The sequence below is a fragment of the Balaenoptera physalus genome (assembly GCF_965194825.1).
Source record: "Balaenoptera physalus genome assembly, chromosome: 14".
In the NCBI taxonomy this organism is placed as follows: domain Eukaryota; kingdom Metazoa; phylum Chordata; class Mammalia; order Artiodactyla; family Balaenopteridae; genus Balaenoptera; species Balaenoptera physalus.
In genome coordinates this window covers 30,609,981-30,630,626 of record NC_138893.1, presented here as the reverse complement: position 1 = coordinate 30,630,626, position 20,646 = coordinate 30,609,981, and the positions used below count along the sequence as shown (strand labels likewise).

Sequence of the window (20,646 nt, the reverse complement as noted above, 5' to 3'; positions counted from 1 at the left end):
CACCCAGTCTCAGTTCCTGCAGCCGACACTTTCACACCCTACTTCCTCTCCTTCCCAGCTCGACCTTGAGCTCCTCCAGGGCGGGGACCAGGCTCTTCCATCACCCCAGCCGCAAGTGGCCTGCGCCCAGGCACTCACACTGAACGCCGTGGCAACAATAAGACGGTGAAACGCCTGACAAAATAGGTACAGACACTAGTTTCATCTCTCGCTACTCTCTCTCCATTTCATTGTTTTTCTAATTGTGTGGGAGGCGGTGGAGGAAGAGAAACAATTAGAGGGGAGAAGCTGTCTCCAAAATTCATTAGCTGCCTACAGTCCTCAGGTTGTCACTACCTTAGACACCAGCTCAGGAAAAGACGTCAAGCTGGGCCAGAGCTAAAGAGAAAATGAGCACGTGCCAGCCTCAGAAATAAATACACGAGTCGCCTCCAACACAGACAACCCGCTATGAGAACGTCTCCTTGTTAAGTCATCGAGAGCTTTTCGGTTCTGTGTCAGGCTCCCAGGCCGGCCCCTCCCAGGGAGGACCAGCCTGATGAGCTTTATATCTTCCAGGGAACCCGCCTTTGCTACTCAGAACCTTCTAGAAGGAAAGGAGCTGGGAGTTTGCGGCAGGATGAGGGTGATTTAAGTAGCTGCAGCGGTCCCTGCACCTGTCCACGGGTGACAGTATTTCCCTGAAACATGTCTGTGTCTTTGTGGGGAGAGCCCCCGCCACTGGCCCAGGCCTCCAGCAGCTGAGTCTTCCTTCCCAGGAGGGCTGGTCCGGCAGCGGAGGGGCCGTTGGGGGCAGGCAGGGAACAACCCTGGGGGCTCTGCAGGGGAAGAGAGGTGGGGAAGCCTCCCCTGGCCCCCTGAACCCTCCATCTTCTGGCTCACTCCAACCCCCAGCCCCCTTACCAGTTAAGGGAAGCGCCGCTCACCTCAAGTGACAGTTTCCTGTGGGCGCAGCATCTCTACTAACAAACCTAAGACAGGCCCGCTCAACACCTTTTCCGCACCCGTCCCCAGTATTGGCCAGAGAACCAAAATGGAATGAACATAAAAAGGTTATTTAGGGGAAGCGCCCGATACATTTAAAATTTTAAAACACCAGAGCGGAGAGAAGCCTTTGAGGTTACCTGCTTCAGCTGGCTCTTGATGGAAAAACCAACCGAGGCCCAGGGAGTGCGGGGTCCTGCCTGCCCAGGGTCAGCGGAGAAGACCCTCCAGAGCCTGGTCCTGAAGCCAGGTACTTGCGCCTGGGGCCTGTCCCCCCCATGCTAGGAAACAGCTGAGGAGCCAGTGCAGGGTCTCCCCTGGCAGGCACATGCCGAACCTCTTTAGTCCCCATTAGGGATTTGGTTGGAACTCTCTACCCAGCCTCTCCACTAGTTTCACAAACTCCCCATTCATTCATTCATTCATTCATTCATTCTGCAAATAATCTAGTGCATCCTGCACACCAGGTACCCTGCTAAGCAATGGAGAGACGTTGCTCTGTAACAGACGTGGCCCCCGGCCACGTGGCGCTTGTAATCTAGTGGAGACAGAGCTAAAATGGTGAAGAAACAATTATCTATAATCGCCAGTTGTGACACATGCTGTGGGGAAACGAATAGTGTAGAGAGAGAGAGAACACAAGGTCAGATTAAAGCAAGACCTGAAGGATGAGGAGTCCTGCGAAAACCAGGAGAAGCGTGTGCCGGGGAGGGGAGTGTGGAAGGCTCTGGAACCAGGCTTCTCCTAGCCAAGCGCACAACACACCCACCTGGAGGGCTGTTAAACAGACTGCACTGATGGGCCCAGCCCCAAAGTTCCTGATTCTGGGGTCTGAGGCTCGACCTGAGAGTTTGCATTTCTGACACGTTCCCAGGGGGGCTGATTTTCTTGGTCCAGGGAGCACACCTTGCAAAGCCCTGCTCTGAGGCGAGAGGACCTGGCAGGAGACGGCGTGGCCGGAGAGCAGCAGTGGACAGGGAGGTGGGGGAGGGGCCTGGGGAAGGGGGACGGGGGCTGGGGCGGGCTCGTGCGCTCAGGGGCCACAGGAAGGCAGGGAAGGTCTCAAGCGGGGTAGCGCCACGCTCCACGTACGTTTGAAAAAGATGGGCCTCCCTGCACTGTGGTTGAGCTGGGATTCACAGCTGGAGGGAAATTCGCTTCTCTCATCCCAGAAATGAAGATTCACCCCGAAGAGGAGGGTTTCCGACCGCTCTCGCCTGCCTGGCCCTTCCCACTGTGCAGGAGCTCTCCAGGGACCGAAGGGTCACGGCGATCCGCATTACATCACGGCCCCGCCATCCTGTCACTGATCGTGCCCTGGGGTCTCATTCTGACCAGAGATGCCTCGTCATCCTCAGCAAAACATGGAATTGAATTAAAAAGCACATGCCTCCTGCCGGTTCAAACCCTCCTTTTTAGGAGCCAGCTAGGGAAGGTGGAAATGCCATGAGTCTCATCAAAGGCCATGGGACCTGGGATTAAACCCTGAGCCTGCCCATCACAAGCTACGTGACTCTGGGTGGGAGAGTTAACCTCTGTGAGCCTCTGTGTCCTCATCTGTAAAATGGGCTTGGATTTTAGGGAAACGGAGAGGACTGAACAAGATGATGCCCTGCAAGGTGCCCCTCGTCCTCTCTCTAGCAGGAAGGACAGAAGTTAATCACTGGGGACAACTCTAGACCCTGATCAGCCTGGAGACAGCATCAAAGGAGTCCACATGACAGACCTTGCTAAAACTAGCCCTTATTGACCACTGGCTCCCACATACATCTGCCTTCCCACAATTTGCCACCCTAGAAAGTCAAAGTCCTTTTCCTTTGTCTTGTCGCTTCTCTACAAATTTATGGTTCTCTTGTTAAGACGCTATATAAGTCCGAGTTCTAACCACCCCTCCGAGTTACTCATCACCGGGGCTCCCGTGTATATGTGCATGTGTGCATACACATGTGTTAATAAACTTCTGTTTACTTTTCTCTTGTTTATCTTCCGTCAGTCTAATTTACAGGGCCCCGGTCAACGAACCTGAGATGGGTAGAGGAAATGGATTATCTTCTCGCCCCCTACACACGAATGAACTACCACTCTCTAACCCTTACCACAGCCTAGTAAAGCAGCGCTATTACCCCATTTTATGATGAAGCAACTGAGTCTCAGAGAAGCTAAGACAACTGCCCAGCGTCAGCTGCCCGAGTGGGAACTGAACCCACGCCACCCTCTGGCTCCAAAGGCCACTCCTTCTACCCGACACCCCCAGCCAGATTCTGTGTTGATCCTTTGTGTGTATCCTCCCTGCCAAACTATAAATTCCAGCGGGACAGCCTGGAATCCCACCTACTGCCTCTGTGCATGCTGCCGGATAAGATGGCCTAGATAACGAGGAAGAGGGGGTGAACCCTCTTGACCTTGAACCCCACCGCACCTGGGGGGTCCCAAGCCTCCACCTCAAGCAGATCTCACCACATGGCACGCTCAGCAGAGCAAGGCTGTGAACCACCCTCCGGGGCAGGTGACATATTAGCTTCGCTGAAGAAGGCTTACCCACTGCGGCAAACCTGCTGAAAGGCACTTAGGACAACCCCGGGTGCTGTGCAGCAGAAAACCATCCCTTAGCTAAACGGTGCTGAATTCACCATTAACAGCTGCTTTTGCATTAAAAAAAAAAAAAAAAAAAAGGGCAAGAAACGTACAGCTATATTCCTGAAGGCGAACAAGAACAAAGAAAAAAGGGATCAATGGAAAATATGTTTCCATTAAGACCTTGTCGGAGAAGCACTGAAAGTCACTGGTGGGTAATTTTTTAAACCAACAAAACAATCCAGCATCGGAGAGAACGCTCTTAAGACAATCAGAGAGTTGGTCTGCCAATCCTAATTGCAGGGTGTGCTTTCGGAGCCTCACTAAATAGTAATCTTCCTAAATGCGCCCTCATTCTTTCACAGAGGGAGGAGAGAGCATTGAAACTGGGAGATCGGCGCGGGAGAAAGCAGGGAGCCAGCTGAAAGGGTCCGTCAGCTTTTACAGTTTTTACATCCATGAATATTTGTTTTGCATTAGCCACCGCTCAAAGGCACGGGGAGAGGCACTTGCACATTAAAATGCTTCTCTGTTTATATGCTAAAATCCCGATGCACAATGCCCTCGCATAATAACTGCCGAGCAGCCCCTCCGCGTACGCACAGGCATGGCGTTGTTAAGAGTGTTGTTGTAGACGCAGGCGCGCAGTGAATAACCCAGCACGCAAGCTTCAAACAGCTGCAGCGCTTCTGTCACTTTTTCATGGAAGTCATCTGCAGATTTATTCGAACTTGCAAAGTAGAGATAGTCTGAGTACAACCTGTGAATAAAACAAATGGGTATCTTTTACCATCGGGAATGCGAAATCTCGCCATTTGAGTGATAATGGAAATCTACAAGCGATTATATGACCTCATTTGGTTCATTAAAACACAACCATTCCTCTCGCCACCCCCCCCCCCCCGACCCCACCGCCCGCCCTCCCCCCCCACCCCCGGCAGAGAGCCACTTCCTACCACCCTGGACACCCTCACTCTTCCCAGAGCCACCCGCTCTCCTGGCCCCAGACAAGGCTACACTGGCCCCAGACAAGCCATCCGTAGTTTCTGTGGTTTCTTTTTTTGGTTCTTTCTAGGCGCCTCAGGCCATGGCTGTTTTCACAGTAACAGTGAACTTTGAAACACCAGATTACAAAGATCGTACAACAGCAGAGAGAGGCCGTGAAAATTTTACGTCCCCTCCGGTTCCTCTCTCCTCTGCCGGCGGCAGTAATAACGGCACAGCTGTCGCTCTCCCCGTATCATAATTCCGCGTGAAATTCCCAGCCCTTACCACAGACTCTGAACGTTAAAACAAAAATTACGAAACGTATCTTTCTAGGTTGATAGGGACCTATTTTTTAACACAGTGTAAAAATACCCCCATGTACGCAGGCAGAGGCCTGTAGGCCTACACGTGTGTCCACACACACGGATCTGTTCACACAAACCCCGCCGCACGTATGTAACAGTGCTTTCACGCAGGAGCAGACAGTGTCTCTCTTCGACCAAACTGTTCTCAGGTTCCTCTGAACCTTCTTCCCAACTTGGCCTTGAGTTTTAGACTTCCTTGTGGGTCTCTGTATCGCCCAATTTCAACAAGAATCCTGCTAGGTCGGTTTAGCCAAAACCCCCCCTTACCCCTGCTGTTTCTTCATAGTAACTTCCCATCCACTGACCCACATCCTCCTTGGCTATAAATTCCCACTCTTCCCATCCTCCTTGGCTATAAATTCCCACTCTTCCTTGTATTTGGAGTTGACCACAATCTCGTTCCCCTACTGCAAGACCCGACCACAGTGGTCCCTACACCTATTGCTACAGCCCTGAATAAAGTCTGCCTTACCATTCTTTAACACGAGTCAAAGTAATTTTCTTTCTTTCTTTCTTTTCCACAAATCTTCTGAAAATATATTTTACTGGACTTTCAACATTACAGATAGATACTTTCTTTCACCATGGGATAATTCTTTTCTTATATCAAATAAAAAGTAAAACAAAACAAGTTACAACACTGTAATGAGCACAGCTTTGTTTTAAAGTTTTTGGCCCCAATTTCCCCTGTGGTCTCAACTTTTGATCCCCAGGCCCACTCTCTCTCCCGTACTCTAAGTCATAGCGGGGAGGTGGTGTCTAGCACTAAATTCGTCTGTAAAACAGGAATACTAATTGTACTTTCCTCGTGACGTATAAACAAGATAATCCATATAAATCCCAGGGGTGACCCTCGTTATCAGTTTCTTATATATATCCTTCCAGAAATTTTCAGTGCACACTCAAATATATATCTGCATATTTTGTATTTTTTAAAAACATAGATGTATCAGGTCATATTGGATGGGATCAGTTAATATATCTATTATTACGGCACTCCCCTAATTATTTAATTTGGGGGAATTTTGAACATCCATAAAAGTAGATAAGACAGTACATACACAGCAGCCCAATATAAACCTTATTCCATTGTCACCCAGTAATTTTTTCTCTTTTTTTTTGGGGGGGGGGCCACGCCACATGACCTGCCGGATGTCAGTTCCCTGACCAGGGATTGACCCCGGGCCACGGCTGTGAAAGCACCGAATCCTAACCACTAGACCACCGGGGAACTCCCCAGTCATTTTTTACATTAACAGAACTTCTGAGTTCTGTTGTGAGTTTTCTATGCCTTTTTTTTTTTTAACATCTTTATTGGAGTATAATTGCTTTACAATGGTGTGTTAGTTTCTGCTTTATAACAAAGTGAATCAGTTATACATATACATATGTTCCCATATCTCTTCCCTCTTGCATCTCTCTCCCACCCTCCCTATCCCACCCCTCTAGGTGGTCACAAACCACCGAGCTGATCTCCCTGTGCTATGTGGCTGCTTCCCACTAGCTATCTATTTTACGTTTGGTAGTGTATATATGTCCATGCCACTCTCCTCTGTTTCTGCAGGCAGAGAGGGTAAGTCTTTATCTTTTTTTGCTTTTCAAAAACCACCCCCTTGTTTCTGTCTTATGCTTTTTTCAATGCATACCCCCTAGGGCCCCCCACTGCTCTGCCTGACACCCTATACTCGCACTCAACCCCCAGCTGCCCAGAAACCAGGCTGATTCAGACTGGCTCCCTGCTCTGTGGTGTCACGTTTCTCTCTTTCTCAGCTCCATACTTTCTATTCCCCCAACTTCTCCAACCCAGCTTCCCTCTTTCCAGTGAAGGAAATTCAGCAAATCGTATTAGGTACCCACAGGTCTGGGGATTGTAGATGTGCACCGCTGATTGCACCCAGGGCTTCCGTCCGTGGCACTCAGCCAACCTCACCCCTGCAGAGACGGCAGCGCCTTTGGAGCACAGGTTAGCCGCAAACACTCCTTCTCCAGCACCCCTCACCTCTCGCTACAGCTGTAGGCGTTTCCAAAGATTTCCTAACAAGAGCAGCGCTTCTCAGGGACCAGATTGTCTTCCCCTCTGGCGTTTGGCACAGTGCCTTCTACACGGCCCTTTAGAAATCATCCACTGCCAGTGTCCACAGAAGACACCTCTGAGAGGTCTTGAGATGTTTGGGATCTGCCCACAGATTGCCTAGAATCCGAACACACACTGGAAAGTGTTCGTACATCTCAGCCTGGTCAGCCAAACCTCCAAAAGGACTTGCTTCAAGACTAGTCATTAGAGATGCTCAGGTGAGTAGATCCTCCCCCAGATCCATGTTCACCCAAATACAGGACCCAGATGACACTACATTTGTCCCCCCATTACAAGTGTCTCCCCACATTGGCTGTGCTGTTTTCCCCCTTCAAAAACAGGACCTCCATCAAGACTGAAACACGGCACCTGTCACTGCAGGGTCGGTCACAGTATAATCTAAAAGCTGATGGATAAACGCCAAAACCAGATTTGCATGGACCTCAAAGTGCAGTTGAGCTGTACGCAACTGGGCATCTTGTGGCAATGGGTCTGATGGGGGTTTCTTCTGGCTCACACATTTCCTATGAGTGCTGTCGATATTACGACTTTGCCCAAGAAAGACGCCTCTCAAACTGTCATCAAAATCTGTACCTAATAGGAAGTCCAAGTCCAGAGTTCTTACCAAGGACTCCCACACAGCTATCCAAACTCGTTGGTAGAATTGTAATTCTATCACGTAAACTGCCACTTAAAAACCCAACCCTCGGCTCAAGCTTTCCATGCTGAGTTTATTTTGTGGTAATAACATTTCTTGTAGGCGTGTGGCTCATAAATAAACCAAGAGCCTCTAAACCTGGCTGAATTTTAAACACATAGTAACTTCATGAAAAATAGTAACTTCATGAAGAATCTTTCCATACAATTCTTTAGAGATCAAGAAGTAATTCCAGGGGACAAACTGGGACGTGTTCAATGGTCCAACCAGGCCAGCCCAGGCCCACCGGCGTGAGAATACTGATTGTCATCTGTCTGGGGTACAGTGAAATGAACTCAGGACCCCATCTTTTGTGAATCAGGTTCATGGCCAGGCCCACCTCCTCGGGAGGGTGAGGGGAGATTTCCCCTGCCCCTCAGTCCCCCAGGGACCCTGGATCTGCCCAAAGGGTGGGTGGGGGGCTTCCTAGAGCCCACACACATGCTGAGATGCATGTCTGTAACAAGTCCTTCATGCCCTATTTGAGCAGGGACCTCTCCCCTCCCCCTCTCCCATTTGGATTCTATAGATTTCCCAAAAGATATACCCAAGTCCTAACCTCCAGTACCAGCAAATGGGATCTTACTTGGAAATACGGTCTTTGCAGACCTAATTATGTTGAAGACCTCCAGATGAGATCATCCTGGATTTACGGTGGGCCCTAAATCCAAGCACTGGTGTCCCTATAAGAAGAGGCTTGGACAGGGACACATGGGGCGAAGGCATGTGAAGACAGAGGCAGAGACTGAAGTGTTGCCTACAAGCCAAGGGATGCCAGGATTGCGGAAGCCACAGGAAGCTGGGGACCCATGGAATAGATTCTCCCTCAGAGCTTCCAGGAGGGACTAACCTTGCCAGTACCTTGATTTTGACCTCTGCCCTCCAGAACCGTGAAAGAATAAGTTCCTTTTGTTTTAAGGCACTAAATTTGTGATAATTTGTTACAAGATCTCCTAGGAAACTAGTCCAGATTCTAAACCCAGATTCCTGAGGAGTCATTTTTGCCAGCCCTCTCTCCCACCCTGAGACCCTAGAAGAGTGACCTGTGTGTACAGGAGGACAATGGCCATGTGGCCAGCTCTTCCACAGAGAAATATGAAGGAGGAAAAGCAGAACAGGACCCTTACTTTCCCGGAGGGCACTATTGGGTCCTCCCGAAGAATCAGGCTGGTGCTTTGTAAGAATGTCTTCAATAAACAATACTATGATTTCCCCACAACTAGAGAAAAAGAGTCAGATAATGACCTTGGATTAGTGCAAGCCACTTGGATGGGTTAAAACCATTCAGAAAACGTTGAGAAGGACAGCAAATATATCATGAATAAGTATCCAAACGGACCTCGAAACGCTAGAGTAGGCGTGAAACAGAGGGGCACCCTAAGGTCCTTGCCCCCCGTGCCCTCCGCCTGCCTTTGGTCTGCGGAAAAACTGTAGCCGAAGAATAAGTTTAATCAGAGAAGTGAGAAAATGCAGAAACAAAGGAAAACAGTCCAACAGACTAAATACTACCAGTTTAGTCATAAAGCAAAGTCAAGGACCTTTAGTTCCTCCTCGAGGGCTATAGATCATATTCTGAGCCGTATCCTGCGAGCTGTCTTATAGATACTAAAACCCTCACCAGGTGGAGGAAGTGAACTACATGATGACAAGACTGTAGCCACGACAGAAGCTGCCACAACTCTGAGAACTGGCCTCGGGAAAATGGGAACAAACCGACCCTGGAACTGAAGATTAACTGTACATAAAACAATCAAGATGACGCTGGTCAGACCACCGATGACCAAGTTCAAGATGACTGTCAGAGCTGGCTGTGCTGTTTCTGCATGCAGCCCCCTCCCTCTGTCTATACAAGCTCTTGCCCCCTGATTGTCGGGGGAGAGGGAGTCGGCCTTTGGACAGGCGTCCGCCCTCCCCCACCCCACTGGTTGCCGGCATCCAAAATAAAGCAAACTTTCCCTTCCACCAACCTGGCCTCTTTATTGGCTTTTGAGCGGCGAGCAGCCGGACCCCCACTTTCAGTTACAGGCACACTCATGTGACAAGTGGAAATGTAAAGAAATAAGCCTAAATGTCCACATTTGAGTCTTTAAAACCAACTGTACAACGATGAAGTAGGGGAAAGAGGACAACCTGGAAAATACACAAGGGGTTTGGTTGACATAAGTATATAATGAATCCTCACAAAACTGCAGGGGCACTGATGCAACTTCGGGATACGTTAATAAAGGTACGGCATTGAGAATGTGTGTGTGGGGGGGTGTTGCTCTCCTCCACCCTGGCAGGTCCCAGCCCCAAAGGACACTTGCCTTCAGTGCTGGCTGACAAACAGTAAGGGGGAAGGGGCCGTTCCATCTGGAGAAGCAGGACTCAGCAAGAAGGGTGCCAGCTTCAACAGCTAAAAGGGTATTCAGAGCTGGGAGAAGACATGTCCCAGACTCCTGAAGGACTGACCCTAGGTAGAAGGGTCAGGAAGAAAGGCTGGCTTGATCCCGTCCAGCATGACGGGAGCGGCCCCGGCGGCAAAAGTCAAGGCTGGAGGGGGTGAGAGATCCCTGGCTGGGTGAGGGCCAGCTGACCCTGATCCCCGAACCCAGCCCTGAGTTTTGGTGCTGCCAACCCCCGTCCTGCGGAACCACCTCATTTTCTGACTCTCAAACCCTCCCAAACAGATGGGTGTTATATGTGGCCAGAACTGTTTCCAACAGCAATTCCAAATATAAGTCCAAAGACATTCCAGGCTCTGTGCTGCGGTTATTCTGAAGGCTGCCGGGGTGGCCCTGGGACGGTAGGCCTGCTCGCGGGGCTGAGGCGCCTTTTCTGTGCAGGGCAGAGGTCCCGGGACCCCAGCACTGCTGGGAAGGGGAGTGGGTGTGGCAGGGCCTCCCTCCACCTGCTGCCTCTGGAAGGGATCGCGTCTCTTCCCAAGGGAACAGAGGAGTGGCCATCAGTGAGCTCGCAGGTCTCAACATGTAAAATCTTGGTGGTTACCCCAAGGTCACAGCTGAATTCACCCAACAGCGACAGGGCACTGCTCTGAGCCCAGGTGAGCAGAGACGGGTGTATAGCTCATCCGGAAAACAGGGGCAACCGCTGCTCCGTGGGCCCCTCCTCCAGCCAGGCTCACTCGAGTGCTGTACAGGTTCAGCTCCCAGAATCCTCTTGGTGTCCACCCGCCGCGTGCCTGCTCGTGGCTACCGAGGGCTGCCCTCCCCCGGCCCTGTGCTCGGCACTGCGTGTGTATTCTCCTTCCCTGTTCATGACCAGCCTTTGAGATGTGCACTGTCGTTACCAGTCTTACAGAGCTTCCTAAGGTCATGCGGCCCAGGAAGCCTCAGCGCTGGCCCCAAACCAACCCAGGCCTGCCTGACCCCAAAGCCCACTGACCCAACAGGACCTGGCCCAGCCTCATAGTTTAGGGATGTAGCCAAATCAGCAGCTGACTTGAGTGGGGCACTAGCCAGCTGATGCTCTGGGGGTTTTGTTTGTTTTTAAGATTTTATTGTTTTAGGTGCAGAGTGATTTGGAAGCAAGAGTCAGTTCTGTTACGGAACTACTCAGTAAGTTACAGGAGACTGAAAAGCAGTTACACGCGTAATAGAGCAGCAAACGTTCAGGATGAACAGGAGAAGCTGCACTTGCGCGACCGGGAAAAGCAAATGCGTTCGCGGAGCACCGCACTGGGCATCTAGAAATCACGGCAACAATGAACAGAGGTTCAGGTACCTGTCACAATTTCCGTCCTCACTTCCTGATCTTTCATCACTTGGATAAGCTACTATTCATTGGTCACTGCAAATAGCTCATTCGATTTTACCCGTTTGGCTCTGAGAGGACAAGGTACATATTGATCGGCCTTCCCTCAAGGTGGGGCCCCTGCAGGTTCCAGCTCGTGCGTTACTTGTTCAGTGAGACCACCCGCTGCGGCGGGTTTCTCCTGCTTTTGTGATATTTTTGTTCATACCACGTTTAAATTGAGAGATAATCCACACACTGTAAAATTCACCCTTTTAAAGTGAACGATGTAGTAGTTTTTAGTAAATGCACAAACTTGTGCAAACACCAGCATCACCTAATTCCAGAACATTTTCATCACCCCAAAGGGACTGATGGCTTTCACCTGTCAGTCCCCAGAGGGCCTGGGTCAGAAGTCGCTCGGATCCCCCAGCCCAAGAGGCCCACAGAAGCTCGAGCCTCAGAGTCAGGTCCGCCCAGCCAAGTGCAGGCCGTCGGAGGCCTGGAGCTTTGCCATCTCTCCTGGCTTCCGCTCACCCCTCGGCTGCCTCAGGGAGCCGTGCTTGGAGGAAAGACCCGGGGCAGATGCTGAAGCTGTGGACGGCTGGGGGCGGCCACGGCTGCTGGATGGGCTCACCCCAGGCCACGCTCGCCCCGGCCTCCCCGTGCTCCCGGAGCACCTGCCGGCCAGCCACATACGTGTGAAAGGTCACATTTCATCACCAGCAGCCCCGCAGCGTGGGCTCACTCACATCTTCTAATCCACCCCCCCCCCCCCCGTGAGAGCACAGGATTCCGTGGCTGTGGAGGGTCACATACACCTGGTTACCAAAGTGACAGCCGGAGCAGCCCGACATTACTCTCCATTTGCTGGCACCCATATCCAAATCACTGACCGATCACTTCCCGACCTCCGATACGGTGTCATCAATAATGATTACATTTATTTATCCTACAGGAAAAAGCACCCTTTAATGTAGCTGGGAAGGAGGCCCTTTCGTCCACTGAATCACACACCGTGAACATATCTCATCACGAGGAACAGTGAAGCAGGACTGGCCAGAGCAGCTTATTTGGAGGAAATGTCTAGAGTCACCCAGGCTGTGCCTGGGGGTGACACTGATGAAGCTCATTTTCTGCCAGAGAAGAACAGACAGGTTTGGGCCTAAAAAGGTCCAAAGGGATGCAAAGCTTCCGGTTCCTGGGGGCTGCCTGGGCCAGGTCTTCTGCTCCCCTTGAGCACGAGATGGGGTCTGGGTCGCGCCCCCCCCCCCCATTTCTCCCTGAACATCCAGTCACGGGGCCTTGGTGAACATCCACAGATGGAGGCAATGCCAACATCCTCTCTACCTACGAGCCCGGTATGGCTCACAAAGCACTTTCACTTGATGCGCCCGTGACCCCGATACCAGGTGTCTCTACAGGTGAGGAAAGGCAGGCGCACAGAGGATGGGTGGGGTACCCCTGGGTAAGGCAGCAGCGAAGCCAGACCTAGATCCCCAGGTGGCGGACCTCATTGCAGAGCGATGGCCACCACTCCCCGGGCTGGCCGGGCCGTGACATGGGCCGCCTTCACTCATCAGCCCCGCACTCTGGGTAGCAGAGGTCCCTGAACTCCAGCTGGCGGCCCAGAGTCAGCGCTCCGTGCCCGCATCACCTTCCAATCTCTGCAGACTGAGGGGACTCTTCTTCCCAGTGCTCCCCAGCACACAGAACCTCCCTCTGCAAACCATCCATGTGGGAATACTCAGGTCTGCCAATGACTTTGTAAACACTTCCCCAAAAAACAAACAGCGTTCCACACACAGGAGTTTTCAGCACGATGGTTTTTCTCCCACCAACAGCAAGATGTGGTCCCTCCCCAGGCGGTCACTCCTGAACGGCTTTCAGAAAACAGGGTGAGTGGCCCCAGCCTGGGCCCGGCCAGCTCCCCCTCCCTGCCCTGGGCGGCTCACAGCGCAGCTCTATCAAAGTGACCTCACACCACTTTTAGGGCCCATACAAAGGTGTGTCAGTGACACCCAGACAGGCAGCTTCTGAGAAGCAAAATGCCTGAATTCACCAGGAAATTAACAAGCAGCTTAGGACGCTCCGCAACAGTCTTCCTCAAGACCGCTGCCTTAGGATCCCTAATCCTCCAAGGTCTTAAAGCGGGAAAAGGGAAGAGAGCAGGACCTGGGTGCGGTGGGAGGGAACCGGAAATTGATCTGTGGCTGTTTTCACGACCTTTATACTCCAACGCCCCTACACCCCGCAACTCCATCTCTTGCCCACAGGGGAGCTCTCCTAATCTCCCTTTGAGATAGTTTACATTAAAAATCAATCTGTCGGTGCTAAGGAACAGCCTGCTTTTTAATCCTCGTGCAAATCTGTTATAGAGAAAACATCTCACGGCCTTGGAGTGCCAGAGCTCCTCTTCTGCCTGAGAACTTGTCTCTGGCACTAAATCGGTGCTTCCAGAGATCTGGAGAAGTCAGGCTGTTTGGAGAAGGTTTTCAGCACCTGCTGAGTCACAACAGAGATTCTCGCCCGGAGTCAGAGGTCCACAGCAATTCAGAAGCTTCAATCCGGCTCAGCTCCCGCCTACGAGACCTGCCTATTGCCCTGGGTCAGCATCCTGATGTCACTGATATGGAGATAAGTGAACGAGTGGAGTCCAGGCTTAGGTACCTACACAGCCTGGCATCCTTACTGCTCACAGAACTTTGCAAAAGTGGGGAGCCATCCTGCTCATGGCTCGCAGTTCAGTCCCTTCACTGAAAAGCCCTGCCCCACCCGAGGTTAAACCTCCCCAGGTCAGACACAGCCAACGGCTGGTGGGTGGGAGATGCCTCGCGGAAGGGCCATCTCAGCTGCACAGCTCCCCGTGGGGTTGGCTGAGACCTCTGTTGTGACCCCTCCCTCTGCCAGTCCTGCCCTGTCGCCCCTCACAGGGGTCGTCCCGAAAGCACTCATAAACCTCCCGCACACAAAATGCTGTCTCAGAGTCTGCATCCCACTAACTGACCTACGATGGAGGTGGAAAGCTTGGATCCTCGGTCAGACTGACATGGGATTGAATCCCAGTCTGGCCACTTATTAACCAGGTGACGGTGGATAGGTGACTTAACCCCACTGAGCCCACACACCTCACCTGCGACGCATCATGACAGCCCTCTCACCTGCTTGCAAAGTTCAAAGGAGGCGATGCCCGAAAAGGGCTTAGCACAGAGCCAGGGTGGAGTAAGTGATCAATTAATGCTAGGTTCCCACCCCTCCACTGAAGACTCCAGAAGGGCAGACAGGAAGGCCTTTGCTCTCCAATCTATGCAGTGCATCTAGCATACCAAGGGCGCTCAATAAATGTCTCATGAGTACATAAGTGCTCAATTTGGTTATTGTTATTATTTGCCACTAATGTGGCCTAACAATAATAGCTAATAATTATATAATATTTACCATTTGCCCAGCACTGTTTAAACATGCTACACATATTAAGTCATTTAATTCTCACAACTCTAGAGGTAGGACTATTTTCCCCCCATTTCACCGATGAGGAAATGAGGCACAGAGAGGTTGAGTAACTTGCCCAAGGTCACACAGCCAGTGAGTGGCAGAGCTGGGGTTCAAATACAGACCATCTGGTCCCTGAGGCTGTCTCTCTACCACAATGATCCTGGGTCCTTGTTCACCACCCACACATCCCACCAGCCACTCTGGAGATGGAGTGAAATTCATGAAAGTTTCAAGGTTCTAGTCCAAAGGTTCATCCCCACTCATTAGTCTCTGTTTGAATGACCAACGGTACATAAATGGATGCATTTCATTTAGAGCCTCATTCCTTCCATTCCTAGTTTATCACCATAAGTAGAATAATTCTTTAACCAGCCCAGTGAGTTGTTAGAAGAAATCAGTTTATAAAAGCAGAGGAAGAAAAAAACTCCTTAGGTTCCAAGGCTCAAAACATTTGGGTCAAAATCAAGTTCTACTCTTAATGGACCTGAGTTCTCCTTCCCTTCTGACTTACCTTCATTAACCGTGAAAACCAAAGGCTCCTGAGGTGGTCATTTCCATGCATTGTGGTAAGACTACACCCAGAATTAAGACCAAGATAAAGAGACGGTGAAGTCCATGACCGATGGCGCAGGACCACTCTCCAAATGCCTTTTGAATGAACTACTTTGGAGATAACCACCTCTGCATTAAGAGTCAACCTCTATCAACCGTCTCACAAATGAAGAGACAGGAGGCCAGTGTGAGCACTGTTGAAAAGAAGTCTTTTCCACTTAAGCACTGAACTAAATGAAGGAAAATCCTGCTTGTAATTGGTGGCTTCTTTTTAATTAACTGGGCCGATTTAGCCTAGTTAATTAAAATTAATTAACTTGAATTTTAAAGTGTCCTTATCTCTAACAGAGAAACTTGCAACAGGAATTCTTGGCTGGCCCTTTTGGCCCTAAGAACCATCCCATCCGCTTTCCACTATTCTCTCTTCCCCTCCAGAAAAATAAATGGACTTGCTGTTTACAACCTCCTCTGGAAACTTTAAAGTGATTGATTTGATTTTGCTTACAATTCCAACATTTTCAAACCCTCTGCCTTTGATCAATTACAGAAATAAAGGCTAAATGTCAATCTAAAACTAGAAATAAAGGTTTCTCCCCACTCCTCTCCGAGCCTATCTGTAGAAGGAAAGAACAATTTGGTCCAATCCCACTGGCAGCAAGCAACTCAGGGAATCTCCCACTTGCAGAAGTGCAAGGTCACGGAATGGCTGAAGTGGCTAATGGCACAGGACCCAGTTAGACTAATAGGAACTTGGGCCCCAAGTGTTTGTTTCTTCAAGAGTGACCTAACCACCCAGAATTTATCATCCTTTCTGGTTGGGATGGGAAATAAGCCAGTCATTTCAGACAGGCCATGAGTCACGGGGTTCAAAAAAGAAGAAATTCCTATTGTTACATACTTTTATAAATGTTTAAAAAGCAATAGAACAGCTGCTACTGTCGGTAACCCACACAGAAAATACACACATGCACACAAGCTCCCCTATGTGTGTGCGGGCCCTGCCACTACACATGGTGCTACACTGGTACTTGCTCTTCTTCCGGCTGTAAGGGTGTGCTTTCCTGGAGGAACAGAGAGCAGCATGGGCAAAGGAGGTGTGCGAGGTAACTTCCTTTTTAAAAAAAATTATTTATTTATTTATTTATTTATTTATTTGGCTGCGCCAGGTCTCAGTTGCGGCATGCAGGATCTTTTAGTTGCGGCATGGGGGATCTTTTAGTTGCGGCACGTGGTATCTAATTCCCTGACCAGGGATCGAATCCAGGCCCCTTGCATTGGGATCGTGGAGTCTTAGCCACTGGACCGCCAGGGAAGTCCCGGGAGGTAACTTCTAAGATGGTCCCCAAGAGCCTCACTTCTTGGTATTCACTCCCTGTAATCTCCTCCCCTTGACTATGGCCTGGACTTCGTGACTTGCTTCTCATCAAGAGAACGTGGCAAAGGTGATGGGCTGTCACTCTCGTGCTCAGATTACCAAAGATGAAGGCTTCCAACTTGGTAGCAGCTCTCTCCTTTGCTGGCTCTGATGGAGCAAGCAACCTCTGATGTTGGTGAGGCCCAGTGGCAAGGTACTGAGGGCAGCCTCTAGCCGACAGCCAGTAAAGAACGGTGGCCCTCCTTCCAACAGCTCTTGAGGAACTGAATTCTGCTAACAACCACACGAGCTTGAAAGCAGATCCTTACCCAGTCAAGCCTTCGGATGAGGTCCTGCCCTGGTGACACATTGACTGCAACCTTGGGAGAGACCCTGAAGTAGAGGACCCAGGAAAGCTGTGCCAGGTTCTGACCCACAGAAGATAGTGTGAGATAGTAAGTGTGTTGTTTTAAGCAGCCAAGTTTCTGGGTGATTTGTTACGCAGCAATAGATGACAAATACAGTAGGCAACCCCACGACTGGGTCAGCTTCCTGATGAGGCTGTCACCATGGCAACCTGCCCTTCTCCTTGGTACCATCACATGCATCATGAGAGTCAATGTCTCGCTTTCCTGACAAAGTGCAGCTCCTGGAGGACAGGCACCTACACATGTCTGCTCAGCACCAAGCACGGTGCCCAGCATGTGACTGGGAATCGATGAACATTTTAACTGATGAACTCTTTCTGTTAAGTGAGCACCAGGAAGGTAAGAACCTTCACTTCCTGGTATAAATAGAGTATTTGTTCCTTAAAAAAAAAAAAAGGAAACAAGAGGATGCGATCTTGGGCCCAAGAGCCTTCTAAAAGGGGGACTTCGGGCTGGGGTCTGAGAAGAGAGTCAGGCAGGTCCAGCTCCCCACTCAGTGTCTGAACCCAGGCAGCATGACGACCCTACCTATTAAAAGCTCGCCTTTATGGTGCGTGTGTCCTCAGAGGTGGAATCAGGACTGCGGGGAGAAAGGGACACACTCAGGGAAGCTGGCCCCGCTCTCCAAGAGAACACGCGGTCCTTCCCTTTGTGCTCTCCGTTCTACCTACTCAGAACACTCCTTCCCCTTGACCACCTTGCTACTCCGTTCACTTGGCAAACTCTTACTCAGCCCTCAAAACCCCGCCTGGCCTCAGCTCCTCCAGAACGGCCTTTCTGGACCCCCGACTAGGAGCTCCTTTCCTCTTCAGTGCCACACTTCGCCCTCCCTCCCCACCCAGGCTGAACCGCAGACGGTAACGACCACAGTCACGCCTGTGAGCGCCCCATCCCCAAGGCTCCCACCTCTGTGCCCAGGGAGTGACAGAGGCTGAAGTTTCACCCTCTTGGCCCTCTGGAGTCAAGGCAGTGTGACCTCCCACAGGAGGAGGAACCGGGAGATGTGACAGGAAGACACTGGGCGAGCAGCAAGCACCCCCGAGAGAGAATGTTCTGGCCTCGTGAACTGCAGCAGGGGCAGCCGGGGCCGGGGGGGCATGGCAGAGCAGCTGTGAAAACCCCTCAGTGGGCAGCGTGGGGTCACTTAGTCACCAGGCCTTTCAAGGCTGACGGTTATGTAATCACGTCCACACGAGAGCACGGCTGGTGTGTGGCAAGTGTTCTCAAGCCGAGGGGGACCAGCCCACGCCCTGAGCAGAAGGGCCGAACTCCTGCCTCCCGAGGTATGGGAACTAGCAGGTAGGACGTGGCGAGCTGCTCCGAGGTCAGGGCTGCCTCATCAGCAGAGCGGATGGATTCCCCGAGGCTGGAGGAGATGCAGAGGGCAGAGAGGAACCGCGTGCAGCATCGACACAGGCCCCACGGTGCGACACGGGAGGGCTGCAGGGGTGGAGACGGAGCAAGGGCCATCCAGCTCTCTGGCCAGATGACCGTGGTGCCCGGGGGCCATTCGGAGACGCCACGAGGGGGACAAGGAGGTAAATCGACAATTCGAAATGAAAGAAGCAAGATGTAAGACTGCTTATTCACACAGCTGCACAACACACACGCGCACACGCGCGCACACACACACACACACACACACACACACACACTACACTTATCTACAAAGATAAGTACTTTGGAAGAAACTAAGCAAAATAAAAATAATGACTATCTGGGTGGGAGATTACAGGTGTTTTTAAAATTGTCATCATCAGCAAGGCTACGAGGCCAGGAATGTATGCCATCCAAGGAAGGAACTGGGGGGTATTAGTGTCCTAGGGCTGCTGTAACACTACCACAAACTTGTGGCTTATTACAGCAGGAATTTATTCTCTCACAGTTCTGAAAGCCAGAACTCTGAAAGCCAGGTGTCAGCAGAGCCGGTTTGCTCTGGGGCTTCTGAGGAGAATCTGTTCTGGGCCTGTGTCCCACTGCTGGGGCTGCCGGCCTCCCCGGGCAGCCTCGGCTTCTGGCAGAATCACTCCAACCTCTGCCTGCGTCCTCACACGTGTCCCCCCCTGTGTCTGCAAGTCTCGGTGTCCAAATGTTCTCTTCTCATAAGGACACCAGCTCTTGGATTAGGGCCCACCCTCATCCAGTGTGACCTCATCTTAACCTGAGTCCGTCAGCAAAGACCCTATTTCCAAACAAGGTCACATTCACGTACATCTTTGTGGGCGAGGGTGTAATTAATTCATTAAACCCGTAACAAGAGGCATTTAGCTCAAAGGAAAATAAGACACAGGGCCGTGGCCACCGTCTTCAATATCTGGCAGGCTCTCCCATTTAGAAGGATTAGACATGGTCTGCGTAGGGAAGAAATGGGTCTGAAGTGTCGATGCTCCCAAAAGACAGACTTGGGTTCAAATCAGGAAGGATGCTCTCTCAGAGCTGTCTGAGTGGGACTGGCCATCCTGGGTGGGGAACTCCTGGACCATACTGGAGCCTCTTATCTCTGGTGTAGGGGTACTGGTCGGGGCGGGGGCGGGGGGGAGGGGCGGACTAAACGATTTTAAGGTCCTGGCAGCCCTAAGACTCTGCCATCCACACAGGCATCGTCAGTGACCTCAGCATCACCCAGTGCCGGCCTGGCCACCCTCAGACAGCCCTCGGTTCAATACCGTGCTGGCCTGGCCTCATTCACACCGGGCAGCCCCTGTTCTCTACAACAAAGCAGCTCTGTCTGTCGTTTTCTGCCTTTTGGTGTCTCAAGGAAAGGTGGAGCTTGCACATTCAGAGCCAACAGGATAAAGGCATCAATCAGGTCGGGAGACAAGGAATTCTAGGAGTTAAACCCTGCAGAGAACCTCGATATCCCCGAAACTAAGGGCATTTTTCATGGCCGGACATCACCCAAGGGGCATGTCCCGAGGTCAGACCGGCCGAGGCTGAAGGCCCAGAGACCAGGGTCAAAATGGCTAAGAAAAAAATCCTCGGTTTGTTTAGATGCAGTGAAGATTGCCGCAAGAATAATGTTTACATAAGAAATAGCAGTGACATTGCAAGTTAAGCTTGTTTATTTTTAAAAAAAAAGAAGCAGCAGCAGCAGCAAAATCTTGTTTGTGATGAGAAGGAAGACTGTTCTGCAGAACTGCCTTTTCTTTTCCCAAAACGAAAAATCTACACTGCTCACCTCTCCACGGGGTCCCTGAGCATGACGATCAGCTTTGCGTCTGGCTGAAAGGCGTGGATGAAGTCCTGGGTCAGAAAGGGGGGCTCACCATCCGTGCTGTTGTCGTAGAAGAACGTCCAGGCATTGTTATCCCACATGGTGGAGGCGCTGGCCTCGCCTGGAAACAGAAAACGAGTGAGCAGCGCTGAGTTACGGGCTCCCACAGAGCAGCCTGAATCAGGGGACA

The 20,646-nt window shown here is 51.1% G+C and overlaps 1 protein-coding gene across 7 annotated transcripts in view; it reads right to left on the bottom strand.

The window, feature by feature from the left end:
- The window catches only part of CHST15 (carbohydrate sulfotransferase 15), a 100,356-nt gene that overhangs the window by 23,083 nt on the left and 56,627 nt on the right, over positions 1 to 20,646 (bottom strand). For all 7 annotated transcript variants that reach the window (XR_014253287.1, XR_014253288.1, XM_082424327.1 and 4 more), the window contains exons 5-6: positions 20,421 to 20,577; positions 4,162 to 4,318 (exon numbers count right to left, since the gene is read on the bottom strand). Coding sequence is in view for 5 of the 7 variants with exons in the window: in XM_082424327.1 (XP_082280453.1) it covers positions 4,162 to 4,318; positions 20,421 to 20,577 (314 nt within the window). In the remaining 2 variants the exon portion in view is untranslated. The remainder of the gene's footprint in view (positions 1 to 4,161; positions 4,319 to 20,420; positions 20,578 to 20,646) is intronic.